The following is a 17,081-nucleotide window of genomic DNA, read 5'->3' as shown; positions in this document are numbered from 1 at the left end:
AGAGAGGTGCCCCGAACGCGGCACGGGTGAGCTTATTCCCGCACCGGCACGTGGCTGTGTAGGGCCCAGCGTGCGACGTACTTGGGGGGGTAGGCGCGCTTTCGTAGCTGCGATTTTGTAGCTGCGCTTTTGTAGATGCAAGTTTTAACTTCTTTAAGCCCCCCGTCCATCCACTTGACGGTGTAGCCTCGGGCTGGCTTCTATGTTGTTCCCCCCCCTGGGGTAACGCAGTCAAAAGGAAGAGCCCAAATAAGCAGGACACACCGCTCCGCAACTGCATACCCTGGCGGAGACCCAATGGGGAGGAGCGACGCGCACAGGTGCAGAGCCCTCCTATGGCAGATCTGCAGAAGGACGTTCGTTCCCGCGCCCCCCTGGGGGGGCAACTCAACCCGCGGATTTGCTGCAAAGCTGGGGAAAGTGGCACCCATAAAGGGAATACCAAACATACGAGCGGACAAAAGGACATTCTTCCTCACTGTACCCACAAAAGGTAAAGAAGCCACACAGGGGAAAGACACAGATGCAATCCCTGCCACTTGGAAAGTGGGAACCACCCTGAAGAAGTACAAAATACACATAACCTATTACTCCGTTTTGGTCTCCCTATTTTGCATATTCGCCTACTGCGTTGTAAAGCTGCTGCTGATGCTTTTGCACGAACCAGCGTGTGTGAAGATGGTGAAGGAGAGGGTACTACAGGACCAGGCGTTGACAGAAGAATACGGGAACGTTACCTTCTCTCGCTTCTGGGGTGGCTACATAAATGAAGATCACGCGCGAATAATTATTAACATTTGGAGTGATAAGAAAAAAAACAAAAAGGGGAAAGTCATTGGGAACCTGATCAAGCAGAAGGACGGCACTTGGGCCATTAAGACGCTAACCTATTACACGGTTAAGAGGAATGATGACTTGCACACCGACGATATGAAGACGCTGCGACCGGGCGCCGGCCAGGCCTCCGCCTGCCCCGTGGGCCACGGGTGCCAAGCGGTCGAGCGGCAAAGGGGGGAGCGCGTCGCGCCGTCACCTTAGCAGCGCTGCTTCAGCCGATCCTGCTCAGGACCGTCTCCTCCAGGTACTCCATCTTATCCTGTGCGGGGAAAAAAAAAAAAATAAAAAAAATAAAAATAAATAAATAAATAATTACAAAACAGAACAAAATACCAACGAACACACGTGCTAACTCAACTTCACACCCTTTTTCGGTTTGCTTTTTTAAAAAGGACGAGGCGCCCTCCTGCTGTTACCTCCTTGGACTTGTTCTTCCAGCTCGTGTACTCCACGGTGAGGACCTGTGCGCGTCGACGGGGTGGGGGCAGCGGGGTGAAGTAAATTGAAGTGGCGCACGCGGGGATCGACACCACATCCACTCAGGGATCGGCACTGCCTAACCACGCCGCTTAACCACACCGCTCAACCACGCCGCCTAACCACGCCGCCTATCTTTGGCGTACCTTCCAGTGGAGCCTGCGGAGGATGAAGTACTTCAGCCTGCTTTTCGCGTTCAGCTCCCCGCCGAAGGTGTAGTAGTGCGTGAACCCATTAACTTCGATGCAGGTCTGCCGAGGGGAAGGGGGGAAAGTCAATAGGAATGAAATGCCTCTCCGTTGGTGCGGTTAGTAACTTCCTCCTAGGGAAGGTACCCACTCCCTGCTGCACAACCATATTACCCGCTTTTTCTGCAAAGCGAAGTCCAGGACGTATGGGCCCACGGGGAACTCGCGGTCCGCCTTAAGACCCATTTCTTTGAGCAGCTTCTCCAGCTGCTTCTGCATCTTGGACACTGTTAATGTGTTTTTTATTTTCTTCCGTTCGATTTGGTCTATGGCTTGTTCGCAGTCCCCCCCGAGTTCCCTCAGGAGGTACAGCGCTATGTGGGTCTGCGGGGGGGGGAAGCGTCGTAAGCGTTCTAAGCGTTCTAAGCGGTGTGGGTGTGCCGAGGCGTATTTTTACGGTGCCCCTATTTTTGTGGCTTATTTTTACGGGGCGTGTGAATCTTTCCCGTTTGCGCGCTGCGCACGGGCCGTACCTGCTTGAGCTCCTCGTTCTTCAACACGCTGACGTTTCGCAGCAGCAGCGCCGTGACGTCCCGCAGCACCTCCCGTAGCACATCAACCTCGGGGCCGCCTAACAAGTGGGTGGACTCCCCTTTTATCAAATCGGCTCGTTCGCAATCTCCAACCAGCCACAGAGCCACGGAGTAAACAACATTGCAGAGGTACTTGGCTTCAAACTGGGCATACCTATTGTGGACGTGCTGGCGGAGCAGGTGGACGTAGAGGTCTCGGTTCAGCTGCAGCATGGAGAGGCTGAGCAGGATGGTGGTCAAGACGCCTTTGTCCTAAAAAAGGGGGGAACAAAGTGAAGCAGTAGAGGTTACACCGTTAATACATCGTCGCTACACTGCCTCTACACAGCCGCTTCTCCCCAACCTGAGCCACTATCGGAAGGAACGCCCCCTCGATGACGCCGCAAATCTCGCGAACCGTCTCCCCATCATTGTAGCTATGCTTGTTATAAACGTGCAGAATCATGGCCAAGTCGAAAAGAGAAAACCTGTGGAGGGAACCCCTCAAATAGTGCTGCGTGAGGAACGTTAAGACGGTAAGGTCTAGAGAGCCCATCTTGTGTAGGTCTATAAGTAGCTGCGTCAACGTCCTCATATCGCCGAAGACAGGCTTCCTACTCAGAAGCGATTTTATAACTTTTCTACATAAGGAATACTTAACAAACTTCAACTTGCAGAAGGTGTGTAGGATGAATCCCATTTCGCTCGCCGTCATTTCGTTGGTATAATCGCTCAGCATCGTTGAGACTGTGTTGAGTGTCTCCTTCTCCGTTAGGTTAACCAGCTGCATGCTCTTCATTAGGTACAGCAGTTTGTTTTTTCCTATGCTGTTTTTTATGGTCATCCCTAGGGGTAGCTTCCTCCGCTCGGCTCCCTCAGGGGGGGGGTGGCCGACCTCCCATGCTGCTTGGCCAAGCTGTGCGCCGTTTGTGAATAACCGTGCAAGGCGGCGCAATCCGGTTTGCTTGGACTTAAGCTGCATCATTGTGAGAAGGGGTGGAGGTAGGGACCATCTGGTTGACGCGGACTTGGTGGAGATCTCCCCCCCAAGATGGGACTTCCCCACGGGGCACGCTTTCCCACTGGCCCAACTCGCTTTCACGTGCATTCAGCGAAAAAGGGGTGACGGATAGGCGGTTAGCAGGTCAACAGGTTAGCAGGTCAACAGGTTAACAGGCCTGCCGCTAAACCGCTCAACCGCTCATTCGCTAACTCTCACTGGGCGATTGCAACGCACTTATCCGCTTATACCGGCGTACATCCGCGCAGGGGGAAGCCACTCCTGTGTAGCCCCCCCCAAAGTGATATCTCTCCCCCTTGGTCCAATCCCAACGGTGCGCAGCACCACTGGGAACGTGTAGGGGGGGAAAGCTCCTCTGTGCGGGGTTATTCAGGGGCGCACCTTGGCGGGGCAAGCCATGCATAAGCTGCGCCACGTTTCGGCGGATTGAAAAAGGTCGACGCAAATGTGAGTCGCTGCCGTGTCGTGCGTGGGCTCCTTTGAAGCGAAGCGGTTCCCACCCAAAGGTGAGGAAGGCCACTCCCCTCCTTCACCATCCATGGGCAGCAGAAAAAATCATCTCACCACGCGCACCATTGGGAAGATACAAAAAAGGTAAAAACGCGCCGCATGGAGGAGCCACCCCAATTGGGCAGCTAACCATTGGGGGGTCGCGCAGGGGGTAGCGCCCACTCGCTCATTCGCTAATTAACTCTATCGCTCATTCACTCTATCACTACAGCAGAAGGCCATGTACCTTTTTGGGAGGGGCGCCATCAGCCCCCTGTACAAGTTCGCCACCAGAGGGGTTAACACCCGCACGGGAGGTGCCGCAGAACGGGGTGGAGAGGCAGCCGCCTCTTCCAACGGCGCGCCCACCCCCGAAGTGGAGCGCCTGCTGGAGAGGTACAAAAGTTTAGGGACTAAAGACAAGGTGAGCCTAATCACCACCCACCTGCGCAGTGTAAAAGAGGCAGACGTTCGAACGATATACAGTTTCGCGATGGAAAGGCAGCCCGCGAGGGGAGGCCCCCCAAACGGACAATCCACTCAGGAGGAGGAGCAAAGAAAGAGGAAGCTAAAAGCGCTGAGGATACACAAGCCAGCATTCATGCAACAAAGAAGTGGCAAAAAAACCTCGCGAAATGACCTGTCCTTTAAAAATGATTATAACAGTAGCGAATACGTGGAGTGCTCGGAGAAGGAGAGGGAGTTGAAGGGAGCAGAGCAATACACCCTGGTGGAGGACCTATACAAGGCACACATCTACAGTAGAGCCTTCACCACCCTGTATAACCAATACAGGACGAGACATAAAATTTCGAGTGACTTTCTTCACGTGATGATTCGAGCGGTGAGGAGCTCCATCCTAGAGAGAGTAAACCCCACGCTGGTGAATGAGTTTGCCAATTTCAAGAATCCATATATGCTCATGAAACATGCCTTGGAAAACGCCATCCTCCATGGACATGTAAAGAACCCGTATGAGGAGTCGCTCATTTGCGAGCATCTCAAGAGGAAGACGCACCTGAACGTTTTGAAGTTGAATAGCGCCGAGGTGCCCGTGGAGGTCTATGAGCCCCTGGCTTCCTTTCGCGGGGATGTACATTATAATTACGACGTGCGGGAGAAGTTCGCCGGCATTGTGCGCACCCAGCTGGGCATACTGGGCGTGCTCGCGGGGGGGGGCTCCATTGGTGACGCGGACAGGAGGAGCAGCTCTGTTGGTGGTGCGGACTGGAGGAGCAACTCTGTTGGTGGTGCGGACAGGAGGAGCAGCTCTGGTGGTGACGCGGGCAGGATTCGCAGCTCTGGTGATGAGGCTACGGGCCCCGCTTCCAGTTCCGCCCAGCTCAACGCCGTGCTGCGAATCCTGCCCGAGAACCTCCGCGCGCCGTTCCAAAACTACCCCTTCGACAATCTCAAAGCGCTGAAGACGCAAATGAGGAAGACGTACATGGGGGGCATCAAAAACAGCAAGCCAATCAGCGTGGAGGACGAAGAGCTGAGCCATATGAGGTACCCCAACCTACAGTCAGTCGCTCATTCGTTGCCAGCCGATCCAAAGTACAGAGCCAACGTCATACATGCCATTAAAGTTTTGGAGCGATCAAAGCATTGGGATCACGCCAGCAAAATAAAAGCCATAAATACACTAGTGGACGTTTGGAATGACATGCACTCCAGTGAGCACTATGAGGACTTGATGGATAAGTGCCTCCCCGTTATCTACTCGAAGGATATGCTGCGCAAGACGAAGACTCGGCAGGACGCGTACAACCGCGGGCTGGTCTACGTGCAGTCCCTCACCACGCAGAAGCCGCTCGGCGCGCGCCAGAAAAAGGGGTAGCACCGAGCGACAGGGTGGGGAGTGCCTCACAAAAGGGTTGGGGCCTGTTGCGCGCTTACCTAATTTTAACCTGCTCTGCGTTGGCTGTGCCTTTACGGGGTGAACATGCACATGCAAAATGGTTGTTCCTTTTTATCACCATTTTGTGGACCCCTCGAAAGGCTCCCATCGTGGGGGTATTGTTCCTCCCCCCAAACGGGTAACCATTTCAAATGAAGAAGACGAAGGGGGAAAAAAAAAAAAAAAAAGCTGCCAACTTTGAATTATTTACCCCCACGTCCGCACAGAGAAGCAGTCACTTCATATAGACGTGTTGCATAGGGGGGTCGGCAGTTACATAGGGGGCAAATCGAATGAGGTGTTTTGTGAGACCTTTGCGGAGGATGTTCCGAGGAGATTATTTTTTCCCCACCTGGGTCAAAACAAAATTGAGGAGGAAAGAAACGATCGGCAATTGGTATGGCAATTCGGCGATGGTTATGTTTTCCTTCTTTTTAATTTTGTATTTTTTTTTTTTTTTTTTTTTTTCGTTTCATCACTACGATTTTTCTGTGCGTCCCCTGGGTGACCAGCAAACGAACAAACATGCGATTACTTGCACATGTACGTACGACAAACGAATGGCGGATGCGCGGGAAACCCCACTCGTAGGCAGGGGCGCGGACAACCACATGCAAACAGAAAAAAGGAACAAAAAAAAAACAAAAAAAATATATATAAAATACAAACATGTAAAAGTACATACGTATACTTTTTTATGCGCGCAAGGAGAGTCACCTGCGCTGACGCGAACCGGGAAGGGAAGACCACAAGGCCAAAACTCATACGACGCGCATAAGCCTCGCGGTGGCGCGGAATGACAACGGAGGGGTAGATAGGACCTCCGTGCGTCGTTCAGTCGAGTCAATCCGTGGCGCGGCGGCGCGGGGGAATTTCGGGGCCCGCAGTCGAACCGCGCCAGAGGGAAGGATCCATCGAAAGGGAAAAAAACAAACAGCAAAGGAGACGCAAACGCGTTTGCATGTACGGGACGCTCATTTTACGCGCTGCTCATTTCGCGAGCGCGGTTTGATGCCGTAGGCGTCACTGTCAATCGAAGGGGCGGGAAAAAGGTACGATCCCACATTGGTTTTTTGCGTTGCATCATTTTGGTTCTCGTTGCGTCGTTTTGGTTCGCTCTGCTTCGCTTCGCCTCGCATCTCATCGCATCACATCGCATTTCGTCGATTTTTATTTTTTTTTCCCTCGAACCGGTGCTCCGCACAGCATGCAGTTGCCGCTTTCTCTTATGGAGGTTCCCCGCAGGAGGAAAAAAAAAAATTTCTTTGTTCCCCGTGCGCAGCGGACGCGGGCAAAAAACACTATCACCTCTGCGTGCTGAGCATACATGTACGTACGTATGCACGTGCGCAGGCATGTATATTGCTTACCCATAATTTACGTATGCATGTAAAATAATCTCTACGGGTATGCAGTCCGCAGGAAAAAAAAGAGAACTCGTTTGCCGCGTCCCGCGTCGCGCCTGCCGCGCGTTCCTGGGGTGCCTTTTTTTCCTCGCACGATCGATCGAAGCGGCGCAAAGTGGCGGAGTGATGAAGAAAAAAAAAAAAAAAAAAAAAAATGAAGAAGAAGATGATGAAGCGGTTTGCCCCCACATGTATCCGCCCTCGCCGTGAAAAGGCACGGCACCGAGCGTACATGCGCGCGGCGCTCGTCCTACCGCAAGGGAAGCGGCATATATATAATATAGTATAGTAGCATAGCAGCACTGCGCAAAATACATGTAAAATATTTTTTATATTATATATTATTTATTATATATACATATGTATGCATACATGTACGGCATGAACACTTCCCCTTGGCGCGACCATCGGCAGCGGCGTTCTTTTCGAATCGCACCGCGCGTATGCCGCTTACCCCCCAAACGCGTCATGCGAATATCTAGCTCGAAGAAAAAAAAAAAAAAAGGTCTTCGTCCTCTGCCCTTCTTCCCCCTCACCACATCGACCTTTTTTTGTATCGCCCCCTTCATTGCCGATTGGCACTTGGCAATTTTGGCATTTTTAAAACGTTTGACAGCCCTTTTGACTGCCATGTTTTTGCCATTCAATTCGTATTGCCATTTAATATTGCCATATTTTAATTTACAAATCTTTTTTACCATTTTTTAGCAATTTTTTACCATTTTTTTTGCCATTTTTTTTGCCATTTTTTTTGCCATTTTTTTTGCCAATTTTTTTGCCAATTTTTTTGCCAATTTTTTACCTTTTTTTTTACCTTTTTTTTTACCATTTTTTTATTAGTATTCCTTTTTCTTCACCATCTCGACAGTTTTTTTTTATTACCATTTTTTTACCCCTTCTCGCGATTTATTTCGTTTTTTTTTTCCTTTTTAAGCAGCCACGAAAGGAAGAAAGGAAGAAGCGCATGTTAACATACGCATATGTATTTATGTATGTATGTATGCCAAAACATATGTACTTACATACGTTCATGCTAACATGACATGCTAGCGTGCCATGCCTGCTCGCGCGCCCCTTTGCTTACGTCCTTACGTTCATACGTACGTACGTTCATAGGTACATATGCGTACCCGCTCGCATGTAATTAACCCGAAAGATATCTCCTTCCCCTTCTGCATTTCTTTTTTTTTTAAGTTTTTTTAATTAGCCTCCCTTTTACCGAGGCAAGTTTTTACGCCTACGTGTTACGTATATGCCTGTACTTGCAGGTATATGTATGTTCAGCTTTATGGGCGTAGGTGATATCTCCACCCCAGCGTAGCGGCAAAACGGCGCTTTCCACGGCGTTACGCGGCAATTACTGTTTGCGTTACGCGGCAAGTTCGGATAGCTTTGCCAACCGTTCCGCTCCCCCCCCTGCTTTAATTTTTTACGAGCCATTCGCTCCACGCAGATACATTCATACGCCCCTGTATACTTGCCCGCTGCGTCTGATTTTCGCCCGCACGGCCGCATGCGCACCCCCCCTCCCGTATATACCTCCGTGCATATCGCACCGAGCGTATGAATCGTACAGCTGCCGCCGCGTCACCCCTTCATGACGAACATCAGCAGATAGTGTAGACCTCCCCCCCTTTTCCCCCCCCCAAACAAAACTTACACACACATTTCTTTAATGCCAGCAAACACGATAAGATGATTTTGCACCGCATTTCTCTACCCCTTTTTTACTATCTCTTTATTTTTGCATACGTACATTTTGAGACCGCACAGTCGAAGCTAAACAGTGTTGCGAATGATGACAGCAGGTTTGTGAGCGGCTTCTTCGGGAGCGGTAAGGGGCCTGTGAGTGGCTCCGCGAATGGAGGAAACGACGACGGACCGAAGGACAAAAATGATGAGAAGAAGCCAAAGGACGTCGTGCAGGACGGATCGGAGGATGCCAGAAAGGCGATCACCCCTCCCGCCGACGACAAGAAGGACGGAGCGATCAACTCGGAGGAGGTCAAACCAGTGGACAGAGCCTCCGCTGCTTCCCCCACAGTTGACGGCATAGAAGTGAGATTCGTCCCTAGCGGAAGTGGCGTCTCAAACGGAGAGAGTTCCCCCGCCAGCAGCGGTAGTAGTGTTGATACTGTTGAGGCGAACACCCCACCCATGATGGTGAACCTGCCCATCCTCACCCTCATGAACAAGCACCCCGTGCAAGCGAAGATGAACGCAAATAAATCCCTCAGCAATTTTTACCACCTGTATAGCAAAACGACGCCACAGATAACTCAGGAGAATTACTTCAAGAAGGAGCTGCAAAACGAATTTGCCTTCAAAAACGGACTCTACTTCAGCGCAACCAGTGTAAAGGAATATAACCAGAGAGTAGATCCGAGCAAGCATGCCTACATAAAGCTGCCAGACGACACAATGGTCCTGGTGGTCACCGGAAATAAGTTCTTCTTCCAAGATTTAGTCTATTCCAGAAACAAGTACAATGCTATTAAGAAGAAGTTTTCTTTCCTTATGAACTCTATGATTGGCAGTTTGAAGAAAAAATATTTTTTTAAAAATTATGAGTACCAGTATTTGTATAAGGAGGACCCCTTTGCCTATGACCAGACGAAGAGACTTCTAGACATGGAGCTCCTCGGAGAGATCTCCCAAGTTACGCAAACGATTTACGTGGATGAGGAGAAGAAGAAGAAGAAGGTCTCCATGCATAAGGTGTACGGAGGCTGGTTTGACTTCCTCGGAATTTTGGTTGTAAATGGATACACCATGAAGCCGGAGGAGAGCGATAAGGTGAAGCAGAAGGGGGCATCCCTAGACGTAGTGCCCGCACACATGCTTCAGCAATTTAGAGAGCTCGTGATGAAGAAGCATGATGGGTATGATAATGGCTATGCCGTTGGCTTGTGGAGAGACTTCCCGAAGGATAAGTTCACCCCGTGGAGGTACTCCGTGGAGTTGTTCCTCTGGGATTTGCTGAACGTGTTGCCCCACGAGTTGCCCCACCCCGCCAGCTTGATAATGACCTACAATGGGAATGGTATTCCCAAAGAGGCAGAGGGGGATAGCCAGCCCACCATGAAGGAATCACCCCAAGTGGACGACTCTGCCGACGCTGCCAACTCCGCCAACCCTGCCAACCTTGCCAAGCGATCCAGGGAGGAAATCCTCAACTGGCACCAGGCCATTCAGAACAAAATCGCGTCATACCCAGGGTTCGAAGTGAACATTGTGGCGGCCAACGATTACATGAAGGCCATCGGATACAGCAACGAAATCTTTGCACGGTACTACAATGCCAAGAATGGAAACGCCTACATCTTCCTCATAACGATTAACAAGGACTTCTTCGTGGATGAATTTGTGCAAAAGGGATCAACCCATGAGGAGTACGTTCAGGCAAAACAGAACTACTTCAGCCAGAAGATGCACGAAATTTTGGAGGGCCTAGAGAAACTTCTTGAAGAGTTAAAGGAGGAGCTATTCCCAGACGAGGAGAAGACCAAGCCGGTGGTTACCTTCTATAACTACCTAGCGGATGAGCAAAATTATGATAAGTTGAATCCTCACGTCTTGGGAGAAATCGCCGGAATTACAAAGCATTTGAAGTGCGACCAGTTAAGAAGCAATGATGATGACAGATGCTCCAAGGACGTCTCCATCCATCACAAGTATGGAGGCTGGTTCGAATTTGCCGGTGCCATTCACGTGAAGAATGTTAACTTTGTCCCAACCAAATATGAAAGGCACGGTGAGTTTATGAAGAAGAAATATGAAGATGCTATACTCACTCAAGCCAACTGCAACTGCCAAGACGCGTGGTTGTGGAAGGACCTCCCCGATCAGAACATGGCTCCTTATAGATACCCCCTCCAAGTCTTCGCCCTAGAGAACCCCCAGCTTAATATCCTGAACCTGAAGGAAATGCACCCCTTCATCGTGATGGACATCCTTAACAAGGGCCTGCAGGCGTTGAAGGTCCAGTCGCAGCAGCAGACCGTGGTTGCGGAGGAGGATGCGGCGCAGCGGGAGGTCTCCACGAAACACGATTCTGTGAGGGGAAGTGACCGCGATAGTGGAAGCGACCGTGGAAGCGACTCCCTTGCGGCCAGCCAAACCAAATTCAACTACATCGCCAGGGAGTGCATGAAGAAGGACGAGGTGGAGGCCCCCCAAATGGGAGCCAGTGAGGACAGCACCACCCCCAGCAGCGATGATGAAGTGCGGGAGGTTGACCAGAACGAATACATCGCCGAAAATGTAGAGGCCGATGGAAGCAGCGATGCGGAGGAGACCGAATACACAGAAGACAAGTACGGCGAAGAGGAGGAAATAGACAGGGGCGAATACGTAGACGTGAATGAGGGGCTGTCCGCCAGACCAGCCGCGCAACCACTCCCACAGGCTGAGCACCAATCTGTGAGAAGCCAAGACCAAGAACCGCTAAACAGTAACACCTCAGTCAGCAGCGCTCCAAACAACGGGGGAGAAAATACCACCCGGGAGAGCATCCTCTTCAGAGATATTACCAAAAACTGCGGAGACAACGAAACGCTTGGAGGAAGCAAACGGGATGGAAGCGACGTGTTGAAGGCGGGCCACTTTGGCATCAGCGGAGGTCTCCGAGCAGTGACCGATCTAGTGAGCAAGCACCTTGGAAGCGGAAAGAGGGGAAGCGTAAGTGGAAACGGAAACGGCGACGATGATGACGATGATGACGACGATAACGACGACGACGATAGCGATAGCGGCGATGAGGACATCTACAATGATGTCAGCAGCGAGGGAGGCAACGATGACGACGACGACGAAGATAATGATGAAGGAAACCTCTATGCTACTAGTGAGTACCTGCAGAAGCACGCCTTCGGTGCGCAGGTCTCTCCGGACTTCAAATCCAAACTTTACATCTTCATGATCGTGTGCCTGGTGTTCATTTGCATCGCCCTCATTGTGAGCATCGCCATGAGATTGTACGAAACGCTGGTCAAGAGAAAAATTGTGGATTTGAACAGAACCGTTTTGTCCTTCAAGGACCGAGAGGACATCCCCGTCGTGCAGGGCATCCCCGCCCCCTGGCTCAACGCCTGACCGGTAGCGGCGTTAGCGGTGTTAGCGGCGTTAGCGGCGTTAGCGGTGTTAGTGGCGGGACGCGACCCGGAGGAGGCACGTAGCGATGTAGTGAGTACCCAGTTTGAACACTCAACGATGGAGTGCCTGCGTGAACAATTAGCGATGAATTTGCGATCCCCTGCGAACGACCCCGCGCACGCGCCACGTGCAGACCGACCCTTTCCCCGCCGCTCTATGCGAAACAAAAAATACAAAAAAAAAAAAAAAAAAAGAGGAGCGTGTTTTTAGTTAGCGCGCCATCGCCACAGTGGCTTTTTGCCAATTGAAGGATACCGGCGGAGAGATCACATGAACAAACACATGTATGCGCGCTCCTTCGTTCGCGCAGCTTGACCGCGTGGATGAGTATAGATGACCGGCCCATTCGTGGGCGACGCGAAAATGTGAAAGCGTGAAAATGTGAAAATGCGAAAATGTGAAAATGTTAAAACGTGACCACGTGAACAATGTAAACTTTTGAGGGGGTGTAATGTACAGAATTCCATTCTAAACACAGCGTGTTTTTTTTTTTTTTTTTTTCCCATTTTTCTTTTTTCCTGCCCCATCTCCCCTGTATTTTTTTTTTTTTCCCCCTCCTATGATATCATTTTATTTTCCGTTTATTAATCCAAATGTACCATTTTTGAGTTATTATTTATTTAATATTTTTTTTTTTTTTTTTTTTTTTTTAAATTAAATGAATAAAAACTTCACCCCCAACAAAAAAAAAACAACCACATGTAGAACAACGCATCATACTCATTTTTTTGGACACCTAGTTTGCACCATGCATGGATATACCATATGTGGGTAAGCATACTGCTCTGCCCGAGGGAGGCACGATCAACGTGGTCGAACTGCCCGGCGATATGACCTCCATTTGACTTCCCGTTTGCAACAGAAATGACGCACGTCGGGGGGGTCCTCACCTTCGCACAGGCCATATATATACGGCATTGTCTCATCACATAGCCCGCAGGGCACTCATCCCTCCGTTTGGTTGCCCTCCCGTTGGTAACAACTTAACGCACGCGTGCTGCGTGGGATGTGCGCGGTGAGTGGTAATTCGTTAACACGCACAGGTGGGTAACAATAGTATGTACAGGTGGGCAAAAAAAAAAAAAAAAAAAATGGAGAGGCGGCTCCTGCCCACCGATTTATTTCGCAATGGCGGCGATTAGGAATGCATCCAATTGGGGGGAGGTACACTACAGAGCGCACTTCTACCTCTGCCCCTACCCCACTACATATGCTTGCCCGCCCAGTCGGCCAGCGACACGTAGGACACAGCGAAGTTCTGGCTGCTCAGGAACCACTCGCGAATGGCTTCGTACGGCTTCAAGCACGTGCGCACGTCTTCATTTTGGTAGACGCGTTCCGCGGTTCGGTGGGCCCCAGAGGGGTCTTCCCCCATTTGGTCACTTCGCCGCTCCCCCCGTTGGCCGCTCTGCTGTTCCCCCAGTTGGTCACTTCGCCGTTCCCCCGTTTGGCCGCTTCGCCGCTCTCCCATTTGCACCGCTTCCTCGCCGAAGAAGCGGCCCACGGGGACGTTCCGCAAGTACATCTGATCAAAGCGGTCGATCAGGAAGAGGGCGCGGGGGCGCTTGCCACTTTGCTCGGCCACTCCACCTGTGTCTGCCCCCCCTGGAATGACCATGTCAATCGTGTAGGGGTAACTGAAGTAGTTAACAAAATGGGGGATCTTTTTACTCTTAAAGAGGTCAGAAAAAAAAAAAAGGAAGCATTGCCCAGATGCCATTTTGTGGTTTCTTCCTCCCCTGACTGTGTCTCCCCTTGCAGTTACATGCCTCTCTACATGTGTGCATAGGGTAAACAGCTCGTCAGGTAACCTCCTCTCGATTTTTCCGTAGATCCTTTTGAGCACGGCGGATATCACGTGCAGCAGTTCTGAGGAGGCCTTCTTTTCTTCATTTTCCTCCGTTAGGATGTTTAGCCCTGCTCTTATTTTGCGCCCAAAGATAATCATCATTTTTTCCAGCAGATTTACATTCTTCCTGTTCTTCTTCATAATATGATCGACGAAGTAGTACGTTAGGGTGGCGAATGCACAGTGAAGGAGGTACTCCTCGGGTAGCTTCATTATTGTTTCTCTTGCAAGATGATGCAGATAGACGTACGTCTGCCTTGTGAGGGCCTCCCCCACGGAGGGGCAGTTAATTAGATGCTCCGAGAAGAACTGGAAGAGAGTCACCACGTGGCTTTCCCCCACGTGGGGAAGACCCCCCTGCAGGTGACTCACGACGTAGTGCAGCATGTCCTGGTTGGTGACCTTCAGGTTCGTCAGGGCGTTTAGCAGCTGCACGAGGGTGGCCATTCGCGGAAGATGAGGGGCACCGCTGTGGTTGGCCTCGCCCCGCACGTTAGGGGAAGTCTTCTCCTCATGCACTGTGTGAGTGGTCCCCTCCCCCTGCGCGCCGCGGTTGGCCCAGTTTCCATGCCACCCCCTCCTGAGCAGCAAAAACATCACGTACTCGGAGAAGAAGACCGCCGCGCTGGAGCGGACGAGGATGTTCCCCACGCGGAAGTCCCCCCCGGAGCGGTGCCCCCCCCTGTAGTGACTAACCACGTGGAGAAGGTTAACCAGCGATTCACTGGGCAGGCGAGCCACTCGAGACAGCGCCCCCTCAGAAGATAAAAAAAAAACAAACAGCTTATCACTGGGATGGTTTAACAAAGCCAGGTACTTCAATATGTGCACCACGTGCATTTCGTGCACCTCGTGAATGGAGTCTCTCCTCTCCTTTACGTAACCTTCAATTTGCGTGCAAACAGTCATTTCGTGCAACCGTCTACTGGCTAGCGATTTTAGGAGGTTGACCAGCAGAACGGGGTGAATACACTTTTTAATGTTGCCCTTCAAATATAAAAATAAATTGCGCAAGGTCTTGTTGCCCCTTTCGAGGAAAGAACAGCACGCTATGATAGTCTCTATGATGAATTCCACAGGCCAGTAAAAGTGGAGCATTTGGGAAGTTCTTCTGATTAACCGTCTTACACTCTTTTCATTCTCTCCATCCAGGTGTTTCCTATTGAGGCTCAATAAGATGAGTGCCTTTGCGTGGTAGCCATACCGCATGATGTTAATGTGCTTGTCTATCTCGTTTATAAGTCTCTTCACCATCTCCTTTTTCTTTACTTCAAAAAGAGAGTAAAATTCGAGGAGCTCCACTAGGTTGTAATATTTATATTCGTGGGCACTTCTGCTCAGCTCTCTGTTGAGTGTCTGCACGAGGGAGCTCCTCCTGATGAGTTCCCTGAAGGGGTGCAGAAGTAGGGGGGAACCACTCGGAGGAGTAGCTCCCCCCGAGCAGGGAGGTACTGCGTCACCCCCATGGGGGGGAGCAACTCCCCCGAGAGGCCCCCCCCACCTGTGCTGTCCCACCTCAGGAGAAAACACCAAACTTTTACACACGTACCGCTTCACCAAACGGTGTACATTCATATCACACCTAACCCCATGTCTTTGCAAAGAGAAGAAAAATAAAATTTTATTTAAATGTCTGCAGAGACACGCAACGTCATGCTCATCATATGTGTGGAAGGTGCTAGCGATGGTCCCATCGATGTAGTTGAAGAGGCTCTCATCGAAATGCAGGTACCTGTCGTTTATTCTAATAATCTCCATAAGGTGCCCCTTGCTCAGCATCATTCCGTTTATCGCTTCGCTCAGCAGCGCGTTGTAGACACGCTTGAGGTGGCTGAACCTCCAGGCGGGGCACCCCCGCTGACGCGCCCCCAGGTTGTTCAGGCCAATGTGGTGGATGAACTCCAGCAGGTGCAGGAGGTTGTCCGCGCGCAGGAGGGGGGCGTCCAGCGCGAAGCCTACCGGGTTAACCGCCTCTTCGCTAACCGCCGCACTCACGCTAACCCTCCGCAGGAACTCCTCCTCCACGGGGCGACAGCGCACATTCTTCTTCACCATAAAAACGCACACGTGCACCAACTGCGCGCTGCTCACCCGTTTGAGCAGCTCCTCGTCCCGCTTCCTGCTGATCGAGAGGAACAGCCTCTTCGCGTGCGTGAAGGGTAGTGAAGACGCGTTGGATTCGTCCGCCCTTATCTCGGGCAGCGCCCCCACTGGGGGGACTTCCAATGGGGGGACTCCCACTTGGGTGTCTCCCGCATTGGCATCCTCCAGGTGAGCTGCGTAGGAGCTACTACCAACCGCCCTGGCTCTGGAGGGCCCCCCCAAACGCGCACTCCAACCCAAGTGCAAAACTTGGCCTTTAACTTTTCTCAGCTGCTTCTCCCTCTTCAACTTGGCGCGACTCCTCCTCTCGTAGAGCGGCACGGTGTGCTCCATTTTCCAGTTGGCGACGTGTCGCCGGGCGACGCTCACGAAAAGTGGCGCCGTTGCTTTTGCTGACCGGATCATCATCACGTCGGGGGTCTCGTGTGTCAACTTGGCTCTCTCTCCCCCTTAGCAACGCAAAAAAAAAAAAGTGGCCCAAATTTCATCAGCATTTGCCTACCCCGCGGCGACTTACATTCGAAGGTATGAGGCACACATGGTTAGCACCCCTGGCGGAATGAACAAATTGGGGGGCTTCTCCACGGAAGAGTACCTTCCCCATGGTGAAAAACCCCAACGGGAGAAAAAAAAAAAAACTCCGCAGCACAGCAACGTGGCGATGCTGCATCATCGCTCTGCTGTATCATCGCTCTGCTGTATCATCGCTCTGCTGGCACTTGCACATTTTAAGTGAACCTCACGTGACTTTTAAAAAAAATTAAATTCTTTACACGTTATTTTAGCACAAAAAAAAAAAAAAATAAAAATAAAACGAAAATGCCTCGCTAGCATTAGGAGTGAGAAGTGTGCGGCGACGCCCCAGAAGAGGGGGTCGGCAAAAAGGATGGGAACAAAAAAAATCTCACGTGCATAGAACAAACGGGTGGTAACGTGGGGCCCGCCGAGGGGCAGGCGCCAGGCTACGGTTAAAAAGGGGGGAAAGCAAAAATGGCGATGTGCTAACCTGCAGGTGGACTGATGCACAGATGAGCAACCGCTTAACGGGGCAACTGCTTAACGGGGCAACCGCTAACCGCTTAACC

The 17,081-nt window shown here is 51.2% G+C and overlaps 5 protein-coding genes across 5 annotated transcripts, besides 6 other annotated features; 3 read left to right on the top strand and 2 right to left on the bottom strand.

The window, feature by feature from the left end:
- Positions 1–297: 297 nt before the first annotated feature.
- On the top strand, positions 298–1,038 carry PVX_111485 (hypothetical protein, conserved; the record flags this gene model as incomplete). Its single annotated transcript, XM_001608472.1, has 1 exon — positions 298–1,038. The coding sequence occupies one exon, from the start codon at positions 298–300 to the stop codon at positions 1,036–1,038; it is 741 nt and encodes a 246-aa protein (XP_001608522.1).
- A 10-nt stretch (positions 1,039–1,048) lies between these two features.
- Positions 1,049–3,059, bottom strand: PVX_111480 (hypothetical protein, conserved; the record flags this gene model as incomplete). The annotated part of the gene is made up of 6 exons (XM_001608471.1): positions 1,049–1,096; positions 1,254–1,298; positions 1,461–1,565; positions 1,677–1,886; positions 2,036–2,347; positions 2,439–3,059. 6 exons carry the CDS (start codon positions 3,057–3,059, stop codon positions 1,049–1,051), a joined length of 1,341 nt encoding a protein of 446 aa, XP_001608521.1.
- Positions 1,931–1,988: a microsatellite.
- A 589-nt stretch (positions 3,060–3,648) lies between the features above and the next one.
- Positions 3,649–3,692: a microsatellite.
- Positions 3,693–4,077: 385 nt separating this feature from the next.
- PVX_111475 (hypothetical protein, conserved) lies at positions 4,078–5,424 on the top strand (the record flags this gene model as incomplete). The annotated part of the gene is made up of 1 exon (XM_001608470.1): positions 4,078–5,424. One exon carries the CDS (start codon positions 4,078–4,080, stop codon positions 5,422–5,424), a length of 1,347 nt encoding a protein of 448 aa, XP_001608520.1.
- A 2,984-nt stretch (positions 5,425–8,408) lies between these two features.
- Positions 8,409–8,580: a microsatellite.
- Positions 8,581–8,585: 5 nt separating this feature from the next.
- On the top strand, positions 8,586–11,984 carry PVX_111470 (hypothetical protein, conserved; the record flags this gene model as incomplete). The annotated part of the gene is made up of 1 exon (XM_001608469.1): positions 8,586–11,984. The coding sequence occupies one exon, from the start codon at positions 8,586–8,588 to the stop codon at positions 11,982–11,984; it is 3,399 nt and encodes a 1,132-aa protein (XP_001608519.1).
- Positions 11,329–11,437: a microsatellite.
- Positions 11,985–13,087: 1,103 nt separating the features above from the next.
- Positions 13,088–13,145: a microsatellite.
- A 103-nt stretch (positions 13,146–13,248) lies between these two features.
- PVX_111465 (hypothetical protein, conserved) lies at positions 13,249–16,329 on the bottom strand (the record flags this gene model as incomplete). Its single annotated transcript, XM_001608468.1, has 2 exons — positions 13,249–15,280; positions 15,443–16,329. 2 exons carry the CDS (start codon positions 16,327–16,329, stop codon positions 13,249–13,251), a joined length of 2,919 nt encoding a protein of 972 aa, XP_001608518.1.
- Positions 16,330–16,914: 585 nt separating this feature from the next.
- Positions 16,915–16,943: a microsatellite.
- Positions 16,944–17,081: the final 138 nt, after the last annotated feature.

This window comes from Plasmodium vivax, chromosome 6 (genome assembly GCF_000002415.2).
Source record: "Plasmodium vivax chromosome 6, whole genome shotgun sequence".
Classification (NCBI taxonomy): Eukaryota; Apicomplexa; class Aconoidasida; order Haemosporida; family Plasmodiidae; genus Plasmodium; species Plasmodium vivax.
This window is presented reverse-complemented; position numbering and strand designations above follow the sequence as displayed.